Source organism: Homarus americanus, unplaced genomic scaffold, assembly GCF_018991925.1.
Source record: "Homarus americanus isolate GMGI-L3 unplaced genomic scaffold, GMGI_Hamer_2.0 scaffold4896, whole genome shotgun sequence".
Taxonomy (NCBI): domain Eukaryota; kingdom Metazoa; phylum Arthropoda; class Malacostraca; order Decapoda; family Nephropidae; genus Homarus; species Homarus americanus.
The window spans coordinates 7,313,530-7,335,964 of NW_024749657.1; the positions used below are offsets into that span (position 1 = coordinate 7,313,530).

A 22,435-nucleotide genomic window follows, 5' to 3' on the forward strand; every position below is an offset into this window, starting at 1 on the left:
AGTTCATTAATTTACCATAGGGTAGATTATGAATAACCATATTGAGAATCAACAGCGATTTAGAATATCTTTTTAACATGAGAAATAATATATTCGATTTTTACTTATGTGTTACATTTTAAATATTACAAAGGATAAACTTTATTCTCGTTATGATTTTAAGATTAATCTTTCTTGAACACCCAACTTTTCTTTCACCAAGAAAAAATGTAATTTCAGTTTTATATATTAAGGTTCTTGAAAAATCAAACATTTAGGCACAAGAAAAAATTTATTTTAATAACAGATCTTTAGCGAGGTGGCAATTTAGAAGCACTTGCGGTGAACAATACCGGGACCGGACTCGTCGTACTCCTCCTTGGTGATCCACATGGCCTGGAAGGTGGACAGAGAGGCCAGGATGGAGCCACCGATCCAGACGGAGTACTTACGCTCGGGAGGAGCAATGATCTTGATCTTGATGGTGGAAGGAGCCAGAGAAGTAAGTTCCTTCTGCATGCGGTCAGCAATACCAGGGTACATGGTGGTACCTCCAGACATGACGTTGTTGGCGAACAGGTCCTTCCTGATATCAATGTCGCACCTCATGATGGAGTTGTAGACGGTCTCGTGAACACCAACAGATTCCATCCCCAGGAAGGAAGGCTGGAACATAGACTCGGGGCAACGGAAACGTTCGTTGCCGATGGTGATGACCTGACCGTCGGGAAGTTCGTAGGACTTCTCAAGTGATGCTGAGGCAGCAGCTACATTCATTTCGCTTTCAAAGTCGAGGGCAACATAACAAAGTTTCTCCTTGATGTCACGAACGATTTCTCGCTCAGCTGTGGTGGTGAAGGAGTAGCCACGCTCAGTCATGATCTTCATCAGGTAGGCAGTCAAGTCACGGCCAGCCAGGTCAACACGAAGGATAGCGTGGGGGAGACAATAACCTTCGTAGATGGGGACGGTGTGGGTGACACCGTCACCAGAGTCCGTCACGATACCTGTGGTACGACCAGAGGCGTACAGGGACAGTACGGCCTGGATGGCTACGTACATACAGCTGAACATGATTTCATCTTCTGAGCTGTAGATGCGTCCACTGATGGGGACGGAGAATGCCTGCGGAGAAATAATAAGGGAGATCATGACTTATTTCTCAACCTGGGTTTTTATGCATATTTTATGGATTGTAAATATATTGTTAATGATATATAAAATTATCTTTATCAGTGTTTTCATACCGTATATTATTATGGCTTATGAGTCAAATTTTCGAGAATCTTAGTGAAAAATATAACAGGAGTTAGCCGAGAAGCCAATTAAATTTTCCTCATTTCATTAAACCTAATTTTAAGTTACTCTATTGATTACCTTCATTTAAGTTTATGTTCACCTGTTGATGTATCATTTCTAAGTAAAATAATGTTAGTTATTTAATCCCACGCATAGTTAATCGATCAATCACGTGACCAGGCGAAATTTTAATCTTTGGATCAATCTACCTTGACTTCCTAAGGCTCCGAGACACTTATCAGCCATCGTTCCTAGACTAACACGAGTCACTCTCTTGTTCTGATGAGATACAAATCATAATAATGGCGGCTATGACGTAATTACAAGCGTCTTAAAGAGGCTCATGATAATATAGAGAAGATGCCAACAATATCTTAGACACCTGGTCCCTGAGGTTGTGGTTCCTCTCACACCAGCACCCAACCTACTTCCATAACCGTCTCGGAGAAGTTGTTAGTAATTAATGATATTATTTCATATATTTAGATCCTTTTCTCTGCTTATATAATATCATTAGTTTATGAGAAGTGTTAGGTACAGTCTATATAATTTGGGTGAGTGGAAAATGGTCATACGAGTTCAGTGTTTTGTTCCTTGTCATGACGCCACTGAGCTGGTCGACGCCACACATTGCCAAGTAGTTCTGGTTAGACTACAGTAAGGAGTATTTCATAGGTGGCGCCTTGGATTAGATATGAAAAGAAATGTGTGTGTAAGCGAATGCATTTTTTTTATCAACTCCAATACAAAAATCAAGCCCCGAGAAATCAGTTAAGTTAACACTGTGAAAGTCGGTTTAGTAGACTATCTCCACTCACCCCTTCACTACGGGACGACACTTTTGATATTATATTTGACTAACACCAAACGACTATATTCAGGAGAGAGGAGACCTCGTACACAAGTGGTTAAATGAAATAAGTGTAATTTCACCATATATACATTAATGTCCACGTAACTTTAGTAATACAAGAAAAATAAGTGAGTTGGTTATGTTTAAGCTTAAAATGGATTGTACCCACAGAGCCTAACATAACCACGAGGAAGATTCCTAGGGAAGTGCACTAAACAAATTGTCTATATGACTAATACGGACATTATTAGAGAAGCCGTTATATTATGAATAGATAAGTGGACAACTAATTTTCACTTGAGCGTAACGTGACGTGCTGAACACCAGTGTCTCGGCAAAGAGATGTACATTTGTATTCCTGGTACACTTGGCCTAAGAGTGACCACGGTTTTTCAGTATCGAGGTTCTGTTAATAATAATGAAGATGAAATGTATTGGCCAGCTAGATGATTTAAGAATATATTATAAACATAGTAATGATTTTTCTTCATGCGAATAACGTTTTTGACTAATTGTACAAAGATATTTGAGTAGAAGTACTGCACATAAGTCTACAGTACACTTCCCAGTTATTGTAAAGTCACAAGTTAGTTCACAGAGTCACCACACAGCCACGTACACAAGCTGGAGGTATCCTGAGCCAGAAGTACACTAAGGCTGGACTGAGCTTCACCCCTCTTATATACCTCTCTCTTGTTCCGTGATACAGAGTAAAAATCTTAATCTTTCTCAGCAGTATGAGGCTGGGCTGGCTGATTGATCACACGAATATAAATACATCGTAAGATTTACTCTCTATAAATACAGTGAACCCAAAAATCTATTCCTGGTTTCATTAGTACCGGTCATGTAAGACGACTCTGTATTTGTTTAAGGTTTTGTGGTGTTGACACTGTGAGCACCTCCAGTCTATACAGCAGTCATAAGGATCATGATAGGCAAGGAGGTGGTTCATCATCATCACTCTGGGTCTTATAAGTTATATTTAATTGGTAAGAATTTCTCGACTTAAAAGGACAGAGGAGATACTGCCATACTCATCAGCTGGTGTGAGAAAACATTGATTGATTGATTGTTATAAAAGTTACAGTTTAGTAATATTTAATCTTCATAACTTTGAACAATTGTTAGATATTTCGAGACAGGTTGTAATACTGCCAGGTCATTGAAGACATGTTGTAAATATTATAGCTTTTTAGATTACAATCTACAAAATGTCTGATTTCTTGAAAAAAAGTTATAAATTATAGTTAGGTTTTTAAAGGTGCATATATAGTATCGGGTTTGCCAAATCAATTTCGGAAAGAAGTTTGTTTGGTCCGGAAATTAAAAATACCAGTCTAAGTTTTGTCAAGATAACATCTGAACATCAAGGTGCATGTACAGGTATAATTCTAAACTATCAGCTCTGAAACCTAATACCGTGTCTCCCATCATAGGGGGATAGATACAATAGTGGTAGTTTTATTCATACATTTTTATGATAATTGATATTTAATCCAAACTTTATCATTATATATCAAATTAGTAGTTGAGGAATTGTGTTTTTATAATTTGTATTACCTCTGATTGAAAGTAATTCAAATATATATACTCATTATCTAATAAGACCAGAAACACTTTTTTACACATTATTTATGATTATTGGCTGTTGTTGTGGTAAGACCAGCTGACTATTTATGTTACTCGTAAAAACAATTCGACACGTTACCAACTTACAGACGCCCACAAGTCTATGATTTACCAAAATAATCATTTTTATAGTTAGTTATGATAAAAAAGAGTTACTGTTAATTCAGATAAAAAAATATTTCGTGTTTATGATTTCAGGTTTGTTCATTACCCCTGTAGAGTCTTGTGTAGAATCTAAACAACGTCAAATTGCCATTGCTTAGGTAAATGTCACTGGTCTGTAAATTGTATCAAAATTGTCACACTTTGAGAGGTAATAAAAATTCTACCATAATTAACTACTGTATAACTTGCTGCCGAATAAAAATGTATCGTGTATGAGGAGGAAGTGAAGGAGTATGTAAGTTTGTTTTTACTATTTTATCTTAGGTCAACTTGCTTGAAAGAATAATAGATGAGGTAGTTATATATTTATGATAATGTTGATATGAGGCGAAATATTGAATACGAGAATGGAAATCACATTTATTATTAATATTTACCAACACAGGTGGTAGAGAATCTCAATACCCTGTCCAATATCCATCAAAAATACTCACGGCAGCCGGTTTCACACGTTCTCAGACTCCTCCCAGTGGGTTAACCAACGTCTTAAAGTGATCCCAACCTCCCTTGTAATTTCTGACACGTTGTAGCCAGCCGCATGCAAACCAATATTTTGCCCGTGACTCGTCAATCGATATTCTTTAGCGTCCATCCTGGGCTGGGTGTGGAGCAGAGGCCTAACACCATTGCAGCTACCAACACATCACCTCGCATTGATATTTACAACTCTAATAAACAAATAAACACTATACAAGGTGGAAAAGTCAGATTCTATCCAATAATTCCTTCTTATTTTTTTATAAATTAAAAATATTGTTTGTTTTCCTCAAGAACGGTAGTGGCGAGAGGTGGAAGTGATCAAGTAACATCCTAGTTCAGTGTTACTGGTGGTGAGCAAGCCAAGTCCCCTCCTCTCTTATGTTGTTGTATCAGCTAGACGCCTTATGTAGCCTAATGACACATTACCTGTCAAAGGCTTACTTGTATTCCTCCCCAGAGCCTCAAGTAAAGGCATAGATAACTAAGGGAAAGTTAAGTGCATATGACACATCACTTTCACCTCCCCGGACACCCGCCCTCCTGGTTGGTTGTTTGGGCTTTAGGCCTATCAAATGCCAGGGTCATTAAGGCCGTCAACGTCAAGCTACATCCACCATCTTTACCACCTTCTACAGGTGTTAAGGATAATTCTAAGACCACGCATGTGGGGTGGATGATTACTTTTGACTGCGACTGTGCAGCCACAGGTTGATACAGTAAAGATTTTTACCCCAAGTCTGGTACAACTTGTACTGTTATTAAAGTATACTTTTTATCACTCATTGTAACTGTTATTAACTGGGTGTACAGTGAAACCTTTATGAAGTCCCATGAATATTACGGGTGAAAATGTGCCGAGCAAACATTCACTAAAGGTTCAATAATTTTTTTTCCTTTAGCCCTCACGTCTTCCTTTCTTTTAATCTTCCCTCTTTAGTGACATCTCCTTTTCTCTAATACCTTTTCCTTTTCCTTGATTTAATTTTCTCCTTTTACTTCTCCTCTTCTTCCTTCACATTCCTCCTCTTTCTTCTCTAATATCCCAATCAACGGTCATGTGCTTTTTTGTCATCATGGTAGTTTGTGTGTTCGTGTGCCAAGCAATTACTGCCTGATGTGTTAACGTAAACACTTCTTGGAGGGACTTCTGTGTTATGTCGCCGGTGACAGTAAAAGACATCCTCCTGACCCATATAACTCTATTTATGTGGCATTGAAGTTATTTATAAAAGAAACTCATAACTAAAGAAATTTGAAATGTGCATTGAAAATATTAAGTGACTAGGTTATGTACTGTATACTAGTCTCCGGGTAAGTGACTAGAGACTTCGGCGTTGTTTAACACACACACACACACACACACACAAACACACACACACATACACATACCCATAAACACACACATACATAGAAGGAAACAAATAATATTTCGGTGTATCATTTAAGGAACGTTTTATTGATAATTCAATACTATATCCCAAAACATCTGAACAGATGTCATGAATAAAAGGAAAGATTCGGGATAAAAATAGGCCAGTTACATTATTTTTAGCAATTTAGAAGCACTTGCGGTGGACAATGCCGGGGCCGGACTCGTCGTACTCCTCCTTGGTGATCCACATGGCCTGGAAGGTGGACAGAGAGGCCAGGATGGAGCCACCGATCCATACGGAGTACTTACGCTCGGGAGGAGCGATGATTTTGATCTTGATAGTGGAGGGAGCAAGAGCAGTGATTTCCTTCTGCATGCGGTCAGCAATACCAGGGTACATGGTGGTACCACCAGACATGACGTTGTTGGCGAACAGGTCCTTCCTGATATCAATGTCGCACCTCATGATGGAGTTGTAGACGGTCTCGTGGAGACCAACAGATTCCATACCCAGGAAGGAAGGCTGGTACAGAGACTCGGGGCAACGGAAACGTTCATTGCCGATGGTGATGACCTGACCGTCGGGAAGTTCGTAGGATTTTTCAAGGGATGTTGAAGCAGCAGCAACACTCATTTCATTTTCGAAGTCGAGGGCGACATAGCAAAGTTTCTCCTTGATGTCACGAACGATTTCTCGCTCAGCCGTAGTGGTGAAGGAGTAGCCACGCTCAGTCATGATCTTCATCAGGTAGGCAGTCAAGTCACGGCCAGCCAGGTCAACACGAAGGATAGCGTGGGGGAGACAATAACCTTCGTAGATGGGGACGGTGTGGGTCACACCATCACCAGAGTCCGTCACGATACCAGTGGTACGACCAGAGGCGTACAGGGACAGCACGGCCTGGATGGCCACGTACATGGCTGGGGTGCTGAAGGTTTCAAACATGATCTGGGTCATCTTCTCACGGTTGGCCTTGGGGTTGAGGGGAGCCTCAGTGAGGAGGACAGGGGACTCCTCAGGGGCAACACGCAGTTCGTTGTAGAAGGAGTGATGCCAGATCTTCTCCATGTCGTCCCAGTTGGTGATGATGCCGTGCTCGATGGGGTACTTGAGAGTCAGGATACCTCGCTTGCTCTGGGCCTCGTCACCGACGTAGGCGTCCTTCTGACCCATACCGACCATCACACCCTGGTGACGAGGACGGCCGACGATGGAGGGGAATACGGTACGGGGAGCGTCGTCGCCGGCGAAGCCAGCCTTGACCATGCCGGAGCCATTGTCCACAACCAGGGCATTAGCATCGTCGTCACACATGATGGTGGTTTAGAATGCCTGTGAAAATAACGGTAGTTATAAGCAACCATTTATAGACCATGATTTTTTGTATGTTATATTATGTATCACACTTAAATTACATCTCTTAGAATAAATTTTACTGGAACTAGAAAATATCGGTTAGTTGTGTTCTCGGGAAGTGCCATATAGTTATTTACTACATTAGCACTGTCTCACTTGGTTTGGGCATTATATAATCAGATTTTTCATATACTAAATGTTAAAGTTAATGTTTGTTTCCCGGGAGATATTGAATGATTTCAAACATTACGAGAATCGAAATATTCAGTTAATTATATCTTAATTAGCTCTCCATGTCCTCTTTTTTTTTTAATGGTTTGCACTTAATACACTGCTTATGGTTGTTCACATGTACAAATACCGGTAGCCCAGTGTAACCTGACCACATATATTTTCTAACATATTTACTCTTCTTGCCCAAGCTAAACTCAGTTGTCTTCCCTAAGCAAATACCTGCCAATTGTTAGCAAGTAAACAACAAATCACAACACTGGCGATTATACCGTATTTTAATCGTCTTCTTTCAATCAATTTAGTACAGAGACGTCAACAATTACTCAGGTATCTAGTGTTTATTTGGTGGTGGTAATTAAATCAGTAATCTGCAGTTTTCGTACTTGTTATTTCTTCGCAGGTCATCATCACGTTATGGAACAGACTATCATAAATGAATTGAAAATAGTACCCAAATCCGAATATATCCACAAGTACTGACATAGATTCCTGTGATAGAACTGGACTATCAACTCTCAGGGGGCAGCGGTGGCCTCACTTCCCGATAAATATATTGTATTTTATATGTTGTGGTTATCTCTGTTTTGTTTTTTGCATATCGCAGTAATTTTTTTTTAATAAGCTACAGTTTTCCTTCATACTTTAAAAAAAAAATTGCCTTCTGTCGATTAAAATGATGCATTGAATAAAGATTATTGGCCTTGCTAATACCTGAAATTTATCTCTGAGCAGTTTTTGGTGTTAGAAAATATGCAGAGAGCAAAGCTATAAAATATCCATATATATATAACGAGTCAAGATTAATAATGTATATCTCCTCCGTTTAGCATAAGGTGAGGTGTAACTTGAGACAGCATATAGTAGGTTTCCACACTTGAAGATGTGTATTCTTATTAATTAAACGATTACCTTGAGAATGGCCGTGATAATCAACAACAAAATCTGCGCTTTTAAAAGTAACGATAATATTCATGACCAACAGAAATTTTCTCCATGGTAATTTATTAGAAACATGCGAGTTTTTGTTTCTTATTCTCGGAGCAAATTCGACTTTCATTTAACACTCTGTTATGATTTCAGACTATAATGTAAAGGCCATACTGTTACTTGTCCTTCACGTCATGACTAACGTAATGCACATGTTTTTTGTGGAAGTACTACACATAAGCTACACTTCCCAGTTACTGTAAAGTCACAAGTTAGTTCACAGAGTCACCACACAGCCACGTACACAAGCTGGAGGTATCCTGAGTGAGAAGTACACTAAGGCTGGACTGAGCTTCACCCCTCTTATATACCTCTCTCTCTTGTCCCATCATGCAGAGTAAAAGTCTTCTGATTCTTTCTAATCATTTGTGTCCGAGATTGAGTTGACCAAATGGGGATGTAAATATATCATAAGACTCATCCTCCCGCACACACACTGTACATAAAACCCTTGATTAGTTTACATTAGTATTGATCATGCAAGACTTAAGCTCTTTGTTTGTTTAAGGTTTTATGGTATGTTGACACAGTGATCTCCTTCAGGCAATATTAGCCATAAGGTTCATGTTGGATAGAGGACAGACTCGTCGACACTTCGTCTCTTTGAATCATATTTAGCTGTCAAGAAATTATCTGTTTTAAAAGACATAGAACATACCATCTTGATGTTGGCCTCAGATGACGTGTATCCACATGTTCCGTGTGATAGTTGTAAATGTTAACACGAAGGTTTACTTTATTTTAACAAGTTACATATATTATTGAATGTTTGAAGATACGTTATAAATAACACCGTTGGTTAATAGGGAATCTATAAATATTGTCTGGTGTTTGGAGGCAAATAAAGCGGTCATTTTACCTTGTTTCTTACACCCCGCTAATTCCGGGTCACTCGAGAGTTTTCCTCTTGTTTATATCAGTGTTTTAATGTATTTTTTTTTTCAATTTGGTATTATTGAATTTTTTTTGTTCTTTTTCTTCAAAATATATTTTTCACATTGATTCATTTCAACACGATCTTCACAACAAAACCATTTGTGTAACCAGATGCTTGGGTTTTACTGTCGTCTGCTGTGCCAAGGTCAAAGATGACATCATGTTTTGCAAATAGTTCCTCCTATTTCAGACAATGGGGTCGACCCTTCCCTAATTTGGGTGTTCCTAAACATTCTCGGGAGTATTTACATACTTCAGTGTTGATATTAAGCAGTGCAATGTGAATGAGAAATATATTTTTAATAAATACTCAAAACTATAATCATATGATCAACTCTTCAAGTTTATTTAGTCATTTAAGTAAACCTTTAAATATATTAATAATTAAACCAGAAAATAATTAGTAGTGTATATTGTACAGTATTCACTTTTTGATACAAGTAATTAATTACCCTATCAGCGAGTAATGTGACTTGTATTTGATTAAAATTATTAGTCATTTGATCACCACTGGTCTTGGTCCTGCTCTCGACTTCTGAAGGTCTCGGTCTCGCAAGGCAGGTCTTGGTCCTGGTCTCGAAAGGCAGGTCCTGGTCTCGGTCTCGAAAGGCAGGTCTTGGTCTCGGTCTAGGAAGGTAGATCTTGGTCTAAGCCCCATAGCTCTCATAGGCCACATGAATCAGCAAGAATAAATAAATACATTAATCAACAACAATAAGCTGCTCTCCTTTAGATGATGATATATAGAGAATGTAATCAGTAGTGGAGATAACTATTTTCAGCTTATTCCTACCACAAACAGAACTTCGGTTAGGTTAGGTGTATGAAACTCCAATGAAAGAAGGTGAAGAACGTAGAGAAATTTCAACATCAGACTACTTGGATATTAAAGTCTGGAGCTTATTTAATGTTGATTCACCTATTAAATGGAGGACTCTTGGATACTCTTATAAAGGACTTTAGCTTTTGATGGCAACACGTTTTCATTATATTAGAATAGTTTTTAAGTTTCTGAGATTTTTTGTTTTTTTATCTGTTGATCGACTCGGTGATATTTTCTAAGTCATTAAATTTTTTTTTTGTTACTATATGTTTACTCGGTTTCATGTCATTTATGTTCATTCAGTTTCATGTTATTTATGTTCATTCAGTTTCATGTTATTTATGTTCATTCAGTTTCTTGTCATTTATGTTTACTAATTTTCATGTTATATGGGAAATATTGAATAATGGTAAGGGGTGCAATTTTAATCAAACGTGATCTAAAATGTAATAGAGAGGGAAAACAGGTGATAAATGAATGGAAATATAGACTTAGAGAGATAAATGTGTCAGAAGAAACTAAGATGAGGATTTATAGTGAGAATTTGGGTTAGATATTACTAAACAGCTGTGAAATTCAGAGGAGCATTCAGAGAGGGAAAGACCAAGAAGGATATGGAAGAAAGGATAAGAGATGCATCTGTAGCGAGGAGAGAGGGAATACGGGAAGCAGTAGCGTCAGTGAATGACCGGAGAGTTTCGGTTTGAGTGTTGTTGTGAGGTAAAATGTGATGGCGATGATTGATGGTAGAATATGTGAGACATTAGGTGTAAACAAGATAGATGTACTCAAGATATGGTTTAGACGAGATAGTACATGTAAAGAGAGTTTGTATTACAGTGGAAAGAGACACCTTTCAGAATATTTTTTTTATTAATAGATTTCCAACTTTACCCATTAAATTTGAACAATAAAAACACGGTAAGATGTGAACAGTAGGAAAGAATCAGACACGAGAATGTAAGTTATTTAGAAGCACTTGCGGTGGACAATGCCGGGGCCGGATTCGTCGTACTCATCCTTGGTGATCCACATGGCCTGGAAGGTGGACAGAGAAGCCAAGATGGAGCCACCGATCCAGACGGAGTACTTACGCTCGGGAGGAGCAATGATCTTGATCTTAATAGTGGAGGGAGCCAGAGCAGTAAGTTCCTTCTGCATGCGGTCAGCAATACCAGGGTACATGGTGGTACCACCAGACATGACGTTGTTGGCGAACAAGTCCTTCCTGATATCAATGTCGCACCTCATGATGGAGTTGTAGACGGTCTCGTGGAGACCAACAGATTCCATACCCAGGAAGGAAGGCTGGAACATAGATTCAGGACAGCGGAAACGTTCGTTGCCGATGGTGATGACCTGACCGTCGGGAAGCTCGTAGGACTTTTCAAGGGATGTTGAAGCAGCAGCAACATTCATTTCATTTTCGAAGTCGAGGGCGACATAACAGAGTTTCTCCTTGATGTCACGAACGATTTCTCGCTCAGCCGTGGTGGTAAAGGAATAACCACGCTCAGTCATGATCTTCATCAGGTAGGCAGTCAAGTCACGGCCAGCCAGGTCAACACGAAGAATAGCGTGGGGGAGACAATAACCTTCGTAGATGGGGACGGTGTGGGTGACACCGTCACCAGAGTCCGTCACGATACCTGTGGTACGACCAGAGGCGTACAGGGACAACACGGCCTGGATGGCCACGTACATGGCAGGGGTGTTGAAGGTTTCAAACATGATCTGGGTCATCTTCTCACGGTTGGCCTTGGGGTTGAGGGGAGCCTCAGTGAGGAGGACGGGGGACTCCTCAGGGGCAACACGGAGTTCGTTGTAGAAGGAGTGATGCCAGATCTTCTCCATGTCGTCCCAGTTGGTGATGATGCCGTGCTCGATGGGGTACTTGAGAGTCAGGATACCTCGCTTGCTCTGGGCCTCGTCACCGACGTAGGCGTCCTTCTGACCCATACCGACCATCACACCCTGGTGACGAGGGCGGCCGACGATGGAGGGGAATACGGTACGGGGAGCGTCGTCGCCGGCGAAGCCAGCCTTGACCATGCCGGAGCCATTGTCCACAACCAGGGCATTAGCTTCGTCGTCACACATGGTGGTGGTTTAGAATGCCTGTGAAAATATTAATAATGACAATAGTTATCAACACCTGATTGTCGTACTAACAATTACGTTATCTAATATTTCATGTACGTTAAATTCCTAGAATTATTTGCATAAAATATGAAATTATTTTAAAAATTTTAATACTTTATTATTTATTCATATTTTTCAGAGATGCAAATTATAACCAATAGATCATATTCTTAATTCAAGTAATGAAAGTATGTTTCCTGCCATGATACATAATAATGTATTATAGAAGTGGAGGGTATTTCCTTATAATCTCTCAGTGTTCTTCCATGAGCGAGGTATTAAAAGTGGGTCAATGGATATTATATATTTTGTGTTTACATTACTTTATATTTAGTTCGTTTAGCAAAGTGAGACAAAACAATTTTTAACATATATATAGAAGCGCCACTCGCTAAACAACATATTAGTTATTGTTTCTGTGCAACTGTATATTTTCTTTATATTTTAGAACAAATCTTTATCTTTGCCGTGTAGAAATAGTTTCAGTTGTTTGGTTTTATTATAATTCTCACCATGGCTGCCTGACTGCCAAACTTTGGTGGTCCAGGTTCGAGTCCCGGCACTTAATGGTCAATATTGTTTACACTATCTCTCTATGTGGGAACTAGATAACTAAGTTCATGAATAAAGTTGCTTAATTTTTATGAATAACTTTTTAATAGTTATCATAATATTTATTGACCCAAATTTTGTTTATAAGTTGTTAGAGGTTTGGTAGATCAAGGAGCAATCCTCTGGTCTAGTGATTATCATTATGGTCTTCATTGGCCAATACTCAAACACATGACAAGTCGCTATAATCATAAGACTTTCGTGTCTCATTCTTTATAACACGAGACTTTCATTTTACACTTCCTTACGATCGGAGAATTTTGGCAAGAAGTCTAGCCTGTCTTCTATTGCCATGTTCTACAATATATCGCTGTCCTTCACGTCATGACTAACTTAATGCATATGTTATGGGTGGCAGTATTACAAATAAGTCTACACTTCCCAGTTACTGTAAAGTCACAAGTTAGTTCACAGAGTCACCACACAGCCACGTACACAAGCTGGAGGTATCCTGAGTGAGAAGTACACTAAGGCTGGACTGAGCTTCACCCCTCTTATATACCTCTCTCTCTTGTCCCATCATGCAGAGTAAAAGTCTTCTAATTCTTTCTATTCATTTGTGTTCGAGATTGAGTTGACCAAATGGGGATGTAAATATATCATAAGACTCATCCTCTCTCCCTCACAAACTGTACTTAAAAGTCTTATTCTAGTTTTAATTAGTATTGATCATGCAAGACTTTAGCTCGTTGTTTGTTTAAGGTTTTATGGTATGTTGACACAGTGATCTCCTTCACCCATTAGTAGCCATAAGGTTCATGCCGGGTAAAGGGGAGAATCGTCTTCACTTCGCCTCTTTGAGCCATATTTAGCTGTCAAGAGCCTTGCCATCTTTAAAAGACAATCAAGATTTCATCTTGATATTCGACTCAGATGAAGCGTGTCAACAATGACTGCTTGCTTGCTTTAAATATTATGACGAGGAGTATTATTCCTTCACAGTATGTAGCTATTATTAACATTTCAAAGACAATCTAAGGAATATTACTATTAATAAACATTGTCACGTTTTGATAATAAAATTGTAAATATTTGTAGTAGAATTTGGTTTGTAATTTGTTTTTTTAATGGTACCGGGTTTATAAGAGTAACTAATATAAATATCATTTGATAGCATTTAACACCAACAGCCTCAACATTATATCGACAAATAACTGTATCATTTCCTGTGATTTATCAAAACGAATATTTTATGGTTGTGATTAATATAGAATGCAATGAAAAGTTATATTGATTCCAGTCGCCTTAAATCATTAGAGGCAATTTTCAGATCGTTTTCCTTTTGGTATGTACTCTATGTACTTTACTTATTATAGAATGAGTGATGGAAGGTGAATAATTGTATGATTACAATAATCTTAATAATTTTACACTAGACATTGCATCATACTGAACAGGGCGAAAGAACGTGGGTAAAAAAAATCTGAGGGAAATCTGCATTAAGCGTTGCTAAGGGATCTCCCGGACACCAGGACCCCTTAGTGAGTCCTGCTTGTTGTTCTGTGTCATGAAGACCCCTTAGTGAGTCCTGCCTGTTGTTCTGTATCATGAGGACCCCTTAGTGAGTCCTGCCTGTTGTTCTGTGTCATGAGGACCCCTTAGTGAGTCCTGCCTGTTGTTCTGTGTCATGAGGACCCCTTAGTGAGTCCTGCCTGTTGTTCTGTGTCATGAGGACCCTTAGTGAGTCCTGCCTGTTGTTCTGTGTCATGAGGACCCCTAGTGAGTCCTGCCTGTTGTTTCTGTGTCATGAGGACCCTTAGTGAGTCCTGCCTGTTGTTCTGTGTCATGAGGACCCCTTAGTGAGTCCTGCCTGTTGTTCTGTGTCATGAGGACCCCTTAGTGAGTCCTGCCTGTTGTTCTGTGTCATGAGGACCCCTTAGTGAGTCCTGCCTGTTGTTCTGTGTCATGAGGACCCCTTAGTGAGTCCTGCCTGTTGTTCTGTGTCATGAGGACCCTTAGTGAGTCCTGTCTGTTGTTCTGTGTCATGAGGACCCCAGTGAGTCCTGCCTGTTGTTCTGTGTCATGAGGACCCTTAGTGAGTCCTGCCTGTTGTTCTGTGTCATGAGGACCCCTTAGTGAGTCCTGCCTGTTGTTCTGTGTCATGAGGACCCCTTAGTGAGTCCTGCCTGTTGTTCTGTGTCATGAGGACCCCTAGTGAGTCCTGCCTGTTGTTCTGTGCCATGAGGACCCCTTAGTGAGTCCTGCCTGTTGTTCTGTGTCATGAGGACCCCTTAGTGAGTCCTGCCTGTTGTTCTGTGTCATGAGGACCCCTTAGTGAGTCCTGCCTGTTGTTCTGTGTCACGAGGACCCCTAGTGAGTCCTGCCTGTTGTTCTGTGTCATGAGGACCCTTAGTGAGTCCTGCCTGTTGTTCTGTGTCATGAGGACCCCTTAGTGAGTCCTGCCTGTTGTTCTGTGTCATGAGGACCCCTTAGTGAGTCCTGCCTGTTGTTCTGTGTCATGAGGACCCTAGTGAGTTCTGCCTGTTGTCTGGCATGAGGACCCCTTAGTGAGTCCTGCCTGTTGTTCCTGTGTCATGAGAGGACCCCTAGTGAGTCCTGCCTGTTGTTCTGTGTCATGAGGACCCCTTAGTGAGTCCTGCCTGTTGTTCTGTGTCATGAGGACCCCTTAGTGAGTCCTACCTGTTGTTCTGTGTCATGAGGACCCCTTAGTGAGTCCTGCCTGTTGTTCTGTGTCATGAGGACCTCTAGTGAGTCCTGCCTGTTGTTCTGTGTCATGAGGACCCTTAGTGAGTCCTGCCTGTTGTTCCGTGTCATGAGGACCCCTTAGTGAGTCCTGCCTGTTGTTCTGTGTCATGAGGACCCCTTAGTGAGTCCTACCTGTTGTTCTGTGTCATGAGGGACCCCTTAGTGAGTCCTGCCTGTTGTTCTGTGTCATGAGGACCCCTTAGTGAGTCCTACCTGTTGTTCTGTGTCATGAGGACCCCTTAGTGAGTCCTGCCTGTTTTCTGTGTCATGAGGACCCCTTAGTGAGTCCTGTACCTGTTGTTCGTGTCATGAGGACCCTTAGTGAGTCCTGCCTGTTGTTCTGTGTCATGAGGACCCTTAGTGAGTCCTGCCTGTTGTTCCGTGTCATGAGGACCCCTTAGTGAGCCCTGCCTGTTGTTCTGTGTCATGAGGACCCCTTAGTGAGTCCTACCTGTTGTTCTGTGTCATGAGGACCCCTTAGTGAGTCCTGCCTGTTGTTCTGTGTCATGAGGACCCCTTAGTGAGTCCTGCCTGTTGCTATACTTCACGAGGACCCTTTTCTGATTCCCGACTGATCATTAGTTTGTATCAATCACTTGTATGATGAAATTTTCTCCCACAGGATTCGTCAATAACTTTGTTTAAGTCTTCCAACTCACCAAACACCAACAAACACCTCTTACATATTCTAATCATTTATTATATTATATTTATCCTGGTATTTTCTTTTCTCTTGGGTAGTCTCTCATCTCTTCTTGATGTTTTTTTACTAGAGAACTTCCAATTGAGTTTCCTTGACAAAACAATAAGATTTTGTGCTTTAACCTAAGATCTCCTGCATTCGTCCCATTTACACACTCGACGTGCTATTTCAGTTTTATATTTTTTCATAAGTATTGATTTAATTTTTACATTTAACAGACACTTTACATATCATAACGACAACAGTGGTAGCAAAATTGAAGCCAAATTATGTTCGTTCATGTTGAAACGGTGTGTTGCATCTCAATTCACACCTTTGTCATCACCCAAATCCAGCATAGTGTATATATATATATATATATATATATATATATATATATATATATATATATATATATATATATATATATATATATATATATATCCAAAGTATAAAAAAACTATAATAACACTATTCATTTTAACTTCTTTATTAATATTTTTTAACATAACCTCTTTGAATTTGAACAAGTATTTAGGAGAATAAGAAATGTTTGTGATCAGGAAAATTAGGACGCATTTCTTTGAGTATTTAGAAGCACTTGCGGTGGACAATGCTGCCGGACTCGTCGTACTCCCTCCGTGATCCACATGGCCTGGAAGGTGGACAGTGAGGCCAGGATGGAGCCACCGATCCATACGGAGTACTTACGCTCGGGAGGAGCAATGATCTTGATCTTGATAGTGGAGGGAGCCAGAGCAGTTAGTTCTTTCTGCATGCGGTCAGCAATACCAGGGTACATGGTGGTACCAGACATGACGTTGTTGGCGAACAGGTCCTTCCTGATATCAATGTCGCACCTCATGATGGAGTTGTAGACGGTCTCGTGGAGACCAACAGATTCCATACCCAGGAAGGAAGGCTGGAACATAGACTCAAAACGGAAACGTTCGTTGCCGATGGTGATGACCTGACCGTCGGGAAGTTCGTAGGACTTTTCGAGGGATGTTGAAGCAGCAGCAACACTCATCTCTGTTTCGAAGTCGAGTGCGACATAACAGAGTTTCTCCTTGATGTCACGAACGATTTCTCGCTCAGCAGTGGTGGTGAAGGAATAACCACGCTCAGTCATGATCTTCATCAGGTAGGCAGTCAAGTCACGGCCAGCCAGGTCAACACGAAGGATATGCGGGGAGACAATAACCTTCGTAGATGGGGACGGTGTGGGTGACACCGTCACCAGAGTCCGTTACGATACCTGTGGTACGACCAGAGGCGTACAGGGACAGCAGCACGGCCTGGATGCCACGTACATGGCAGGACCGCTGAAAGTTTCAAACATGATTCATCTTCTCACGGTTGGCCTTGGGGTTGAGGGAGCCTCAGTGAGGAGGACGGGGACCTCAGGGCAACTCGCAGTTCGTTGTAGAAGGTGTGATGCCAAATCTTCTCCATGTCCAGTTGGTGATGATGCCATGTTCGATGGGGTACTTGAGAGTCAGGATACCTCGCTTGCTCTGGGCCTCATCACCGACGTAGGCGTCCTTCTGACCCATACCGACCATCACACCCTGGTGACGAGGACGGCCGACGATGGAGGGGAATACGGTACGGGGAGCGTCGTCGCCGGCGAAGCCAGCCTTCACCATGCCGGAGCCATTGTCCACAACCAGGGCATTAGCTTCGTCGTCACACATGATGGTGGTGTAGAATGCCTGTGAAAATAATGAAGGTAGTAATATATTCTTGAGCTCTTTATTCTCTGAAATGTTGTTTATATATTTCTAGTAATGCATGAGCTATCCATTACCCAATTTATCTTGTAATGGGATATAACAGTTGATATTTTATTTTAAAAGATTGTTGCAGGATTTGTCTGTTCCTCCTGTACATTGGTTATTAATGATGTTACAGATTCTGTGGAGACAATTTGTATAAACATAAAGCTTAAATGAGGATCAGAAATAGCTCTGTCTGTCGAAGTTAGTTATAAATGAATATGTAATAATCTTGTTATGGTGTGTTGAGCCCACTGGCCCGCTACTGCTGTCAGATATTACTGCGAAGTATTCGAAATAGTTATATCCTTATCTATAGTATAGAAGATAAGTAAATGAATCGCAGTACTAAACGCAAATTAAACACAACTAAATCTTGCTTAATTAACCTACTGTAACCAAACTTAACGTAACATATATTATAACACAGATGTCGAAAATTTAAAATAGCAACAGTGAAAATGTTCATGGAAGTTAAAGTGTACTTACTGCAAAAACTACATTAACAACTTCACTAAGCTCATGCCAGGATTAGTTTGACTGAAATAGTGCAATGTTTCTATTATAAAATTGCCTGTGGAAAAAAAATGCGATGTGTTCGTTGGTAAGAATCCTCGCCTGAATGCTTCAATTGAATAAAGAAAGGTGACGACTTATCTTTATCATGAGTAGAAATATACATGTAACTGGATGATTAATGTTTGTATTTTGTCTCAACAGATGTAGAATAAATTAAAGTCTTATTGGCCCTTGTGTTTTTGTTTTATAGATTAAAAAATACTTCCCGATGGTGGAGTCAGAGTTCTGCGAGCCGGTTATGAAAAACAAGTGTACATTAATCCCTTTATAGTGTCAGGGCTTCCAAAAAGACTCAAAGCTTAAAGGTGAATCAGTATTCGGTAATGTGGTAATTATATTATGACCATATCATTCAGGGTAATTAGGACCGATCGATAAATTTCGGTACTGAAAACTTATGATGAAATATCTTGAATCTGCAAACTATCAACTGGTAATTACTTCGCTGTAGTCATTAATTGTTGGTGACACAGTGTGGTTATTAAGATGTCCTCAAGTTTATGATTTTCTTAATTATCTCATGAGTAAGATCCCTATATTACGTCATCCTGTAGGAGTAACTACATGAGATTAGCGACAAGAAGTATATACTGTAGTGAAGCAGATTCTCAATACTAAACGAAGTTGGAGTTTCCTATCAAACTGAGTAACATTCCTATAAAAGAGTAAAGGCAATCTATTTCCTGGGGATAAATTAACTACTTTGACCACTTAACCCGCTAAAAGAGAGTAAGTTATACATTATTACAGTGTGAAGTATAAAAATGTGATAACAGTAGTGGTCGTAATATTAATGTCCACCAGAAACATAAGTTGTTACAAACTTGATTAACGCGAATATTTATCTTATTTTGAGATTTCTCTTTAATTCAGTTTTTAGTGGATCCGGTTTGTTCATGGAAAATATTTATAAGTAATTGTAAGTTGAGTATAACCCGTGCATGGTATAATACTAATTTTCCTCAAGTGAATATCGTTATAACAAATATATCTATGATGTATAAATGCGCTACACATGAACTACACTTCCCAGTTACTGTAAAGTCACAAGTTAGTTCACAGAGTCACCACACAGCCACGTACACAAGCTGGAGGTATCCTGAGTCAGAAGTACACTAAGGCTGGACTGAGCTTCACCCCTCTTATATACCTCCTCCCTTTAGTGATACGAACTAAAACTCCTCTAATTCTTTCTCAGCAGAGGTATGCTAGGCTGAGTTGGCTAATTGATCACATAAATAACTCCTAAGACTCATCCTCTACACATTTAGTTAAAAAAAATGATCATGTTTGATCAGTATCGATCACGTAAGATTTTAGCGCTGTGTTTGTGTAAGGTTTTGTTATGTTTTAACACTGTGGTCACCCTCAGGCTACAAACAACATATAAGGGTCATGATAGACAAGCGGACAGGTGGTCGTCACTGTGTTTCTTTGAATCATATTTAGCTGTCAAGAACTTGTCGACTTGAAAAGACGCACAAGATACCATCACGGTCATCCGATGGCGTGTGTCAACATATCCCGCTTGAAAGTTTACTTTAATATTTTCTTAATTTGAATTCTTTATTCTATGTTCAATCAATCATGACGCATTCCTCATATCTAAAGGTTGGCGATCACAGTCCTCCACTCTAAACGTTCTCGAGCTGTTTTACCAATCCTATAGATTTGTATCTTGGGACGCATTTTTTCATTTCTTTCATCCATCCCAGTCTCTGCCTTCCCCTGGCCCTCCTGCCCTCAAATTTGCCCATTAATATTTCTGTTATTATTCCCTCATCCTTATATATAGGGCTTTCATGTCATAATGTATTACTGTTCTTCAATAATAAAGGCACAGGAGTGTGCACTAGAGTAAAAATTTTCATTAGAAGTGAAAGAAGAAAATCTGTCTGTTAAGTGGACGTTGATATTATGAATTAACGTGCTATAAATATGTGGAATTGAAATGGTTTATTTCGCCAGGAAAATACAGATACAAAGTGAACAACAATAACAACAACAATAACAACATAAATATGGTGGAGCCAAGTACCTAATAAATACTATATGTTTATCTCATGAAAATTATTATATAACATTAAATATAATCTGGAATACAACATATTACATGGTGTCAGGGACATTAGGATATATTCACATTAGAACCAAGTCAAACTCAATGAGTGTAATAATCCTAGAAGCACTCAGTGGTGGACAATGCCGCTGGACTCGTCGTACCCCTCCCAGGATCCACATGGCCTGGAAGGTGGACAGAGGCCAGATGGAGCCACCGATCCAGACGGAGTACTTACGCTCGGGAGGAGCAATGATCTTGATCTTGATGGTGGAGGGAGCCAGAGCAGTGATTTCCTTCTGCATGCGGTCAGCAATACCAGGGTACATGGTGGTACCTCCAGACATGACGTTGTTGGCGAACAGGTCCTTCCTGATATCAATGTCGCACCTCATGATGGAGTTGTAGACGGTCTCGTGAACACCAACAGATTCCATACCCAGGAAGGAAGGCTGGAACATAGACTCGGGGCAGCGGAAACGTTCATTGCCAATAGTGATGACCTGACCGTCGGGAAGTTCGTAGGCCTTTTCGAGTGATGCTGAGGCAGCAGCTACATTCATTTCGCTTTCGAAATCAAGAGCGACATAACAGAGTTTTTCCTTGATGTCACGAACGATTTCTCGCTCAGCTGTGGTGGTGAAGGAGTAGCCACGCTCAGTCATGATCTTCATCAGGTAGGCAGTCAAGTCACGACCAGCCAGGTCAACGCGAAGGATAGCGTGGGGGAGACAATAACCTTCGTAGATGGGGATGTGGTGCCCGTCACCAGAGTCCGTCACGATACCAGTGGTACGACCAGAGGCGTACAGGGACAGCACGGCCTGGATGGCCACGTACATGGCTGGGGTGTTGAAGGTCTCGAACATGATCTGGGTCATCTTCTCACGGTTGGCCTTGGGTTGAGGGGAGCCCCAGTGAGGAGGACGGGACTCCTCAGGGGCACACGCAGTTCGTTGTAGAATGAGTGATGCCAGATCTTCTCCATGTCGTCCCAGTTGGTGATGATGCCGTGCTCGATGGGGTACTTGAGAGTCAGGATACCCGCTTGCTCTGGGCCTCGTCACCGACGTAGGCGTCCTTCTGACCCATACCGACCATCACACCCTGGTGACGAGGACGGCCGACGATGGAGGGAAATACGGCGCGGGGAGCGTCATCGCCGGCGAAGCCAGCCTTGACCATGCCGGAGCCATTGTCCACAACCAAAGCTGTTGCTTCGTCGTCACACATGGTGATGATCTAGAATGATAGGAAATTCTGTAAATAATTAGTGCATGCATTGTGTATCTCCTAAGTTTTAAGATGGGAATTAGAAAGTGACTAAGTGAAACTTACTTTGCTTATTTAAGTTGGATTTCAAAAGAAAACACCAAGAAAAGTAATTAAATTATATCACACTAAGTGATATAAGTTGTATTATTAGTTGTGCTTCACGCGGATAACGGTATGACTACATACACAAGCTGGAGGTATCCTGAGCCAGAAGTACACTAAGGGGTTGGAGCGAGCCTCGCCCCTCTTATATACCTCGTTGTAGTTCCACGATGCAGATTTAGAGACTTGCCATTCTCTCTCATCGGTAGTGTTTACATATGGGTTGATTAAATGGTATTATAAATAAACCTCAAGACTTACTCTCTACAAATGCAAAGATCTCAAAAATCTGATCTGGATTAATTACAAGTCACGGAAGACAAATCCGTGTTTATCTAAGATTTTTTTTTAGTGAGCTGACGCCTTTGAGCGCCTTCAGTCGT

General features: G+C 40.5%; 3 protein-coding genes across 6 annotated transcripts; all 3 read right to left on the minus strand.

Moving 5' to 3' along the window:
* Window positions 1-257: 257 nt before the first annotated feature.
* LOC121853412 (actin-57B-like) lies at window positions 258-21,549 on the minus strand. Its single transcript, XM_042347506.1, has 2 exons — window positions 21,500-21,549; window positions 258-1,023 (listed from the first exon to the last, which is right to left on the minus strand). Exons 1-2 carry the CDS (start codon window positions 21,542-21,544, stop codon window positions 307-309), a joined length of 762 nt encoding a protein of 253 aa, XP_042203440.1. The 5' UTR covers window positions 21,545-21,549; the 3' UTR covers window positions 258-306.
* On the minus strand, window positions 5,844-8,693 carry LOC121853410 (actin, muscle-like). Its single transcript, XM_042347504.1, has 2 exons — window positions 8,603-8,693; window positions 5,844-7,113 (listed from the first exon to the last, which is right to left on the minus strand). The coding sequence occupies exon 2, from the start codon at window positions 7,093-7,095 to the stop codon at window positions 5,965-5,967; it is 1,131 nt and encodes a 376-aa protein (XP_042203438.1). The 5' UTR covers window positions 7,096-7,113; window positions 8,603-8,693; the 3' UTR covers window positions 5,844-5,964.
* Window positions 10,972-22,167, minus strand: LOC121853409 (actin-3, muscle-specific-like). 4 transcript variants are annotated; one of them, XM_042347502.1, is made up of 3 exons: window positions 22,137-22,167; window positions 17,767-17,974; window positions 10,972-12,027 (listed from the first exon to the last, which is right to left on the minus strand). In XM_042347502.1, exons 2-3 carry the CDS (start codon window positions 17,954-17,956, stop codon window positions 11,087-11,089), a joined length of 1,131 nt encoding a protein of 376 aa, XP_042203436.1. In that variant the 5' UTR covers window positions 17,957-17,974; window positions 22,137-22,167; the 3' UTR covers window positions 10,972-11,086. The 4 variants fall into 4 exon arrangements, with proteins under 4 accessions (XP_042203436.1, XP_042203434.1, XP_042203435.1 ...); XM_042347500.1 differs by lacking the exon at window positions 22,137-22,167 and adding an exon at window positions 19,700-19,768; XM_042347501.1 differs by lacking the exon at window positions 22,137-22,167 and adding an exon at window positions 19,700-19,768 and having other exon boundaries at window positions 10,972-12,011; window positions 17,751-17,974.
* Window positions 22,168-22,435: the final 268 nt, after the last annotated feature.